We start from the raw sequence: 8,836 nt of genomic DNA on the forward strand, positions 1-8,836 counted from the left end.
GATTGAACTTCAAAAAGATTATTTTGCAAAACCCGGCAGAACACATTCTGCCCGAACTGTCTGTACTAAAACGGCCACAACTCTCTCCACACACGTCCGAATCACGAACCGTAAAATTCTACAGAAAGCTAACATCCGTATCTTTCCAAAGATACAAGGCTCAACATCTGGTTCGCTCTGAGGAAGTACAGTATATTCTGTCAAGTTGACTGTTCTGCACAGCACATTCTGCTCCCAGGATTTCACATCATATTTCAATCCCAAAATTCCTCCTTTTGCTTGCTGTACCATCTTTACTCTTCAAACCTAGTAAAACACAAAACTAAGTAAAAATGGACTAAACTCACTCAAGAACATAGCAAGAATCTAAGAGAAAGATAATAAAAATGTACGAAATAATGGTTATATCAAATACCCCCAAACTTAGACTTTGCTTGCCCTCAAGCAAAACAAAACAAAACAAAGACTCAAAAGAATGTTAGGCCTCCACATATTAGTCTCAATAAATCACGCAAGGTATATAACTCTAAAGAATCAAATAATCATCATAAAAACCACAAGCATGATTCAAAAGTTAACAAAACCGTACATAACATTCTCAAGTGTAGTGTGTGAAATAGCCAATAACAATACAACTCACTCAACCCGGATAGGTATATGCAAATCAAAGCTTCAACTCCAAATCTCACCAAGAATGTCACTCACAAAGAAACGCTCAAAGTTTGGGTTAAGTGTTTCACTCAAGAAAAATGAATGTATGAAAACAAAATCAAATCCTATAAGCTTGCGCTTCATATCACATCTCCACAAATTAAATTCACACAATTTCTAGGATCAAAAGGTCTTAAATTACGGTTGTAATGGGGTTATGGGTTAAGGTTAAAAGAAAGAATGGGTATGGAAAACAAAAATATTCTATGAGAGTTAGTAGAGCATGTGATGACCATGAAGGATTGCAAATTCTCTTGTATCTCTTGTGGTATCACCAATTATACACTTCATTGGAAGCCAAATTTCATTGTTGGGCTTCAACTTCATTTTGATCAACATCTTTTCTCAAACTTTTTGAATCTTGACAATATTGAGGTAGTGAAACAATTTTTTTCTTTCTTTCTTTTTTTTTTTTTTTTTTTTTTTTTTTTTTTTTTTTTTTAACAAACACCAACCTCAAACTCATCTTTGTTTCTATTTTTTAATCTTTTCACAACAACTTTTATACTCACAAGGTCAGGTGCAATTCCCCCAAACTTAAAGCTCCACCAATTTTCATAGAACAAGGTAGGATGAAGTGTTTAAGTTTATGGTTAAGGATAGTGTGGTTCATGAAAGAAAAGGCTTATTTAGGCTCAAAGGGCTATCTAAGGGATAATGTAATAGGGACAAAAGCTTCTTTGGCCATGGTGGTGATCCTAGGTGCCTTAATCACTTCCTAGATAGAATCATGTGAATCAATACAAAGCCTTGAAAGATATTGAAGCAAGTTCTAGTAGATGATAATGCCCTCATGAAAAGAATATATAACTCTCAAGAAAAGAATATGCATGAGGCTCAAAAACTCACAAGGGTTATACAAGTCTACACTAAAACCCACATATAATTCTCTAAGTCAAGAGCAAATTGCATTAAATTGGCTGTGCATTGAAAATTTGAGAATAATCATGTAAGAAAAAGTTAACTAAAGAATCACACTTGAAATTCACATAATGATTACCAATCCTCAAAGGCTATAAAACAAGTACAATTCAAGTGTTATCATTGACTTGTGGAAAGCTTAACTAAAATGACTCAACAAAAGGAAAAAGAAAATCTTTTTATGGGTTTTGTGACTTTAAAAACAACAACTTAACTACTGAACTACAAAAAACGCAAAAGAAATCAAATAGGACTCAAACAAACCAAGAAAACAAAGAGTTTCCAAAATGCAGTTTTTGGCAGTTTCGACCTCTGTTCAGATTTTAGCTCATAACTTTCAAACCGCTGGTCCGATTTCAACGTTATTTATATGGTTAGATTCAGTACGAAAAAACGAAGAACGCAACGCGGACCAAATTGTCATAACAGTTACCAATTAAAACAGTTTTAAGCAAAACGAAACCCTACGTTTTCAGACATTAAAAATTTGCAAGGACAAACAAGCAATAAAGCAGATTATTCCCCCCAAACTGAAATGAAACATTGTCCTCAATGTAAAAAGAATGAAAATGCAAGCAATGAATCAAGTAAAGGGAGAAAAGAATTCAAATAATAAAGTATAAAGTAAAGAGTAAAGATGAGAACTCCCTGGGCATATAATCTCGAGTAGGAAGTGCTGCAAACGCCAAGATCCTCTCATCATCATCATGCATCCAAAACATGGGTTGCCTCCCAAGAAGCGCTAAAGTTAAAGTCTTCAGCCGGACTCAGCGATCTTCACATAGATGGGGGAGTATCGAGGTACAACACCTCGAGAGTCTTACTTTGATCTTGCAAAGTATCAATTTGCTCCAAGTAAGGTTTGAGGCGATGCCCATTCACCTTCAAGACAGAACCTGTTTTCATGTCTTGAATCTCAACAGCCCCATGTGGAAATACACGAACAACTAGAAACGGTCCAGACCATCTTGAACGAAGTTTGCCCGGAAATAATCGAAGTCTTGAGTTGAACAACAACACCTTGTGATTCGGCTCAAAATGCTTGGGTACTAGTGCTTTGTCATGGGCAATTTTTGTCTTGTCTTTATAAATCTTCGCATTCTCGTAAGCTTCATTTCGCAATTCATCCAATTCATTAAGTTGGAGTTTCCTTGCAATCCCAGCTTCATTTATGTCAAAGTTCAATGTTTTTAATGCCCAAAATGCTCGATGTTCTAACTCCACCGGAAGATGGCATGCTTTTCCAAAGACAAGCTGATAAGGAGACATGCCTAAAGGAGTCTTAAAAGCTGTCCGATATGCCCAACACGCATCGCTCACCTTCAAAGCCCAATCTTTACGGTTTTGATTCACGGTTTTCTCAAGGATGTGTTTAATCTCCCGATTGGAAACTTCAACTTGGCCACTTGTTTGTGGGTGGTAAGGAGTGGCAACTTTATGTGTGACATTATACTTCCGCATTAGAGCATCGAAAGGCTTATTGATAAAGTGGGAGCCTCCATCACTAATGATAGCGCGCGGGGTTCCAAAACGGGTAAAGATGTGTTCTTTCAAGAAGTTTAACACCACCTTGTGATCATTGGTCCGTGTGGGCAGCGCCTCTACCGATTTAGAAACGTAATCCACCGCAACAATAATGTAGAGATAACCATGAGATATAGGAAAAGGGCCCATAAAATCGATGCCCCAAACATCAAACAACTCAACTTCCAAAATATTGGTTAAGGGCATTTGTGATCTTGAGGATAAGTTGCCCGTTCTTTGGCACCTATCGCATGTGATAACAAAATGGTGTGCATCTTTAAATAAAGTAGGCCAAAAAAATCCACTATGCAGTACCTTTAAAGCTGTCTTCTTTGCACCAAAATGCCCACCGCAAGCATATGAATGGCAAAACGTCAAGATACTCTGAACTTCACTTTGGGGAACACATCTTCGAATGATTTGATCAGGGCAATGCTTGAAGAGATACGGATCATCCCAATAGTAGTGTCGCACTTGGGAGAGGAAGCGCTTCCTTTGTTGCTTGTCCCAATTTTTTGGAATAAACTTTTGGGCAAGGTAATTTACTATGTCTGCATACCAAGGAAGTTTTTCAACAGAGAAGAGTTGCTCATCTGGAAATGATTCGTTGATAGGGAGCTCTCCACCTTCTTGAACCAATCTCGAAAGGTGGTCGGCGACAACATTTTCAGTCCCCTTTTTGTCTTTGATGTCAAGATCGAATTCTTGCAAGAGGAGAATCCACCTGAGAAGTCGCGGCTTTGCATCTTTCTTAGTTAATAAGTGCCGAAGTGCTGCATGATCGGAAAATACAGTCACCTTAGAGCCGATCAAATAGCTTCGAAACTTCTCCAATGCGAACACTACTGCAAGCAATTCTTTCTCGGTAGTGGAGTAGTTCATTTGAGCATCATTTAGAGTTCTACTTGCATAATATATGACATGAGGAAGCTTGTTAACCCGCTGTCCCAACACAACCCCTATTGCATAATCAGAAGCATCACACATGATTTCAAAAGGAAGAGTCCAATCTGGGGCTCTTATGATAGGGGCTTGTGTCAATTCCTTCTTGAGAGTTTCAAAAGCTGTCAAACACTCGTCATTAAAGTTAAAAACGGAATCCTTAGCAAGCAAGTCACACAAGGGTTTGGTGACTTTCGAGAAATCCTTGATGAATCGTCGGTAAAAACCCGCATGTCCAAGAAAAGAGCGAACTTCCTTGACTGAGGTTGGAGGGGGAAGCTTCGAAATAAGCTCTACCTTGGCTCTATCTACTTCAATGCCGTGAGAGGAGATGATATGGCCGAGAACTATTCCCCTTTTTACCATAAAGTGGCACTTTTCCCAATTTAAGATCAAATTGGTTTCTTGACACCGTTGGAGCACCGATGAAAGATGGTGGAGGCACTGATCAAAAGAGGAACCGAAAACCGAGAAGTCATCCATAAACACTTCAATAAACCTCTCTACCATATCTGAAAATATGCTCATCATGCATCTTTGGAAGGTTGCTGGAGCGTTGCATAAACCAAAAGGCATTCTTCGATACGCAAAAGTGCCAAAGGGACACGTGAATGTTGTCTTGTCTTGATCTTCTGGAGCTATCGGAATTTGGTTATACCCTGAATACCCATCAAGAAAACAATAATGACTATGACCTGCAAGTCGCTCAAGCATCTGATCAATGAAGGGCAATGGAAAATGATCTTTTCGGGTTGCACTGTTTAGCTTCCGATAGTCAATGCAAACCCGCCAACCTGTAACTGTCCTCTGAGGTATAAGCTCGTTGTGTTCATTCTTTACTACTGTAATTCCAGATTTCTTGGGTACCACTTGTACTGGACTCACCCATTTACTGTCAGAGATAGGATATATGATACCAACATCTAACAACTTAAGAACTTCAGCACGTACCACCTCTTTCATGTTTGGATTGAGGCGTCTCTGAGCCTCCCTAGAAGGCTTTGAATCATCTTCAAGGTGTATCCGATGCATGCAAAGTGAAGGACTAATTCCTTTGATGTCTGCAATACTCCAACCCAAGGCTTGCTTATGCTCTCGTAATACTCGAATCAACTTTTCTTCTTCAGTTTGACTAAGGTCAGCAGCTATAATAACAGGAAGAGTCTCTGAATCACCCAAGTATACATACTTCAGAGTTGTTGGAAGGGGCTTGAGTTCGAGCTTTGGAGGTTGGACAATGGAAGGAACGAGTTTGGCATGTGACGAGGGCAAAATTTCAAACTTAGGTTGGCTCCAAGGGAGATATGATGTCACAGCATTGAGATCTTCCTCTGCTGCAAGAATGGTGGCCTTCTCAAAACTCATGCCATGTTGTGAGATGCATATTTCCAACGGATCTTTTAGGCTTGATTCAATGAATGTCTTCTCTATAATGCAATCCATAACTTCGACGTGAAAACAATCGTAAGGATCTATGGGTCTCTTCAAAGCTTCAAAGACCTGAAATTTGACAGTAATATCTTGCACAGTCATGGTTAGTAAACCTGATTTAACATCAATTTTTGTACCTACCGTGGCCATAAAGGGTCTGCCAAGGATGAGAGGGAGTTCGCGACCTGAAATTTCAGCTTCTTCCATATCCAAGACGACGAAGTCAGCAGGGAGGATAAATTGATCAACGTGGATGAGTACATCTTCAACAATCCCTCTTGGGTACTTCACAAAGCGATCCGCAAATTGTAGAGATATAGAGATATGCTTCAATTCCCCTAGCCCAAGGTGTTCATATACCGAATAAGGCATTAAGTTCACACTAGCCCCCAAATCAAGCAAAGCTTTGTCGAACTTTCTCTCTCCAATGGTACACGGGATTGTAAAGCTCCCAGGATCTTGAAGCTTGGGTGGCAACTTTCTTTGAAGTACAGCGCTCACATTGTCGGACAACATCACTTTTTCATGCTCTTCAAACCTCCTTTTGTTGGTGCAAATATCCTTCAAAAACTTTGCATATGAAGGGATTTGTTTAATAGCCTCAAGCAAAGGAATATTAATTTGTACCTTCTTAAATTGCTCCATAATGTCTCCCTTATACTTATTGTTTCGAACCTGTCTACTACGTTGAGGGAAGGGTAGAGGACCATGAGTGTCTGCGTTTTGAGTAGGAAGAGTGTGGTTCACAGACTCAGCGTGACTGTCAGACTTCAAGGAGTCTTCAGATTGCTGATCAAGTTGCTGCCCTGGTTTTGTCACGACCTCATCTTCTTCTTTATCAGTGATCTCTGAATTTCCAATCTTATTATCAATCACCTTTCCACTTCTCAGAGTAGTAATAGCTTGGACTTGATCATGATTTCTAGGATTGGCTTCTGTTTGGCTTGGAAATTGACCTTGTGTTCTCTCTAATCTGTTCAAAGTAGTGGCTATTTGTCCCAACTGAACTTCGAATTTGGATTGACTCTTTTCCAACACTGATTGACTTTGTTTAAGTGATGCAACCTCTTGTTCATATCTGTCTGATTTCTTCAAGAGTTGAGAGAGCATCTCCTTGATAGAAGGATCTTCTTGTTGTTGTGGAGGAGCTTGATAGGGCTGCTGGTATGGCTTTGAGGAATTGGAAGGTCCCATTGTATTCTGTGAATTGCTCCAAGAGAAGTTTGGGTGTTGTCTCCACCCCGGATTATAGGTGTTGGAATAAGGATCATTTCGGGGCCTTCCATTGAATGCGTTGACCTCTTGCACATCTTCTAGGATAGGATTCGATGGGCAATTTGCAGTGTCGTGGGTGATGCTAGCACATAAATTACATGGTTGTGTAGTTACCTTCTGTACTAGTGGCGTGAGAAGTTTTGTGAGAGCTGCAACTTGTGCTTCTAAACTCGTGCTGGCACTAACTTCATAGATGCCTCCTTTCTGTGTCGATGATGTAGGTGCAACTCTTGTATCTTTTGTAGGAAAGTCCCAATGCTCAGAGTTCTCACAAATTGTTTCAAATGCGCTGACAGCTTCATCTGCAGTTTTGTCCATTAAGCTTCCACCAACTGTTGAATCTACCATGCTCCTGCTCTGCGGGTTCAACCCTCTATAAAAGTAGTGAACTTTTTGCCATATGTCAAAACCATGATGAGGGCATTGAAGAAACAAATCCTTATATCGCTCCCAACATTCATGAAATTGTTCACGCTCTTGTTGACGAAAACTCATAATAGTTGCTATCAAAGCATTGGTTTTACGAGCAGGGAAAAATTTTGATAGAAATTTCTTAGATAAATCAGTCCAAGAATTTATAGATGCTTCTGGAAGAGAGTCTAACCAGTTTGTCGCTTTATCCTTTAGAGAAAATGGGAACAATCGGAGTCGAATTTGCTCTTCACTAACACCGCCATAATTGAATGTGGAGCATATGGTGAAGAATGTCTTGAGATGATGGTAGGGATTTTCCTCCTCCTTCCCATGATAACTAGGTAGAAGTTGGATAGTTGTTGGGCGAATTTCGAAACGCTGTGTGATTGGAGTCAAGACGATGCACGACGGTGCATTGTACTCCGCTGGTGCAGTGTAATCCCTTAGAAGCCTTGGTTGTGGTGGTGGGTTATCTCCACCATTGTTGACTAGATTAGCCATGGCTGGTCTTGGTGAAAAATGCTCCCTTCGATGTTTTCGTACTGTACGCTCAAGTTCTTGATCAATGGGAATTAACTCCAACTTGAGAGAACGCCTCCCTTGCATATAATTTTCAGAAATTAGGTTTTGGTACTGAGCACGATGGGGTTCTCCAATTGGAACCAAGAGCTGCTGCGTGAGAAGAGTTATCCTGTTTCCTTTTGTCGAACAGCCCCAATTTCTGTTTGTTTCCTCTTTTGATGTTATTGGTTGTACCTGAAAAAAAATAAAAACAATTTTAAATGGCAACACAAACCGGATTAGGAGAATAAAATTGAATGGAGAAAAGGGAAACACTAAAGCCTGATTCTGCTGTGTTTGGAGTTTTCCAATTGGAGAAAGGAATTTTCCAATTGGAGTGCCTGGAGCGGTGGCGTGAATGCTTGAAGTAGTCGGAAGACAAAACCCAAATCAATTGGGTTTGGAACTCTCCAATTGAGATGGCGTGGCTGTTTCTGGAAGACCAATACCCAACTCTAATTGGAATGCTTTCCAATTTGTGAGATTTGGCTGTTTGTGGGTAGCTTCTTTTCGCTTTGGCTGTTGCGTCTTTAAGTTGGAAAGTGGCGTGTATGCCACAGGAAACTTGTCTTCCTTCTTTGACTTGAATTGTGTATTTCCTAAAACCAAAACAGATTTTCAGAAAATAGAGATAACAATAATAAAAAAAATAAAAACAAATAAGACAAGGGTAGTAAAAAATAAAATAAAAATAAAAATAAAAACACAAAACAAACTAGAAACAAACTCAATTAGACGTAAATTAGGAATCCAAATTTTAAATTAACTTAGAATCCCCGGCAACGGCGCCAAAAACTTGGTCTGTCCTTGCAAGTGCACAAGATTGATGTAGTATAGCTTTTGACAAGTCCAAGTATCGTTCCCACGAGGATTCCAAATTAATCTAATATTCAAATACCTAAATTAAATCTAACTGATACGCAAGTGAATTTGTAGAGATTGTTGTTGTGAAAGTTTATGAAACAAACAAGAAATTAATAAAAACAATTGAGCATACAAAGGTTGAATTTTAAGGTTGAAAAACAATGATGAAGGTCTAGGGTTTCGGAATCAACCA

At 39.4% G+C, this 8,836-nt stretch overlaps 1 protein-coding gene across 1 annotated transcript; it reads right to left on the bottom strand.

The window, feature by feature from the left end:
• Window positions 1-2,409: 2,409 nt before the first annotated feature.
• On the bottom strand, window positions 2,410-8,318 carry LOC110774498 (uncharacterized). The gene is made up of 3 exons (XM_088250595.1): window positions 6,027-8,318; window positions 3,549-5,108; window positions 2,410-3,044 (listed from the first exon to the last, which is right to left on the bottom strand). The coding sequence occupies exons 1-3, from the start codon at window positions 7,822-7,824 to the stop codon at window positions 2,410-2,412; spliced, it is 3,993 nt and encodes a 1,330-aa protein (XP_088106721.1). The 5' UTR covers window positions 7,825-8,318.
• Between the last annotated feature and the right edge of the window lie 518 nt (window positions 8,319-8,836).

The sequence above is a fragment of the Prunus avium genome, chromosome 3, assembly GCF_965620075.1.
Source record: "Prunus avium chromosome 3, drPruAviu1.hap1.1, whole genome shotgun sequence".
Taxonomy (NCBI): Eukaryota; Viridiplantae; Streptophyta; class Magnoliopsida; order Rosales; family Rosaceae; genus Prunus; species Prunus avium.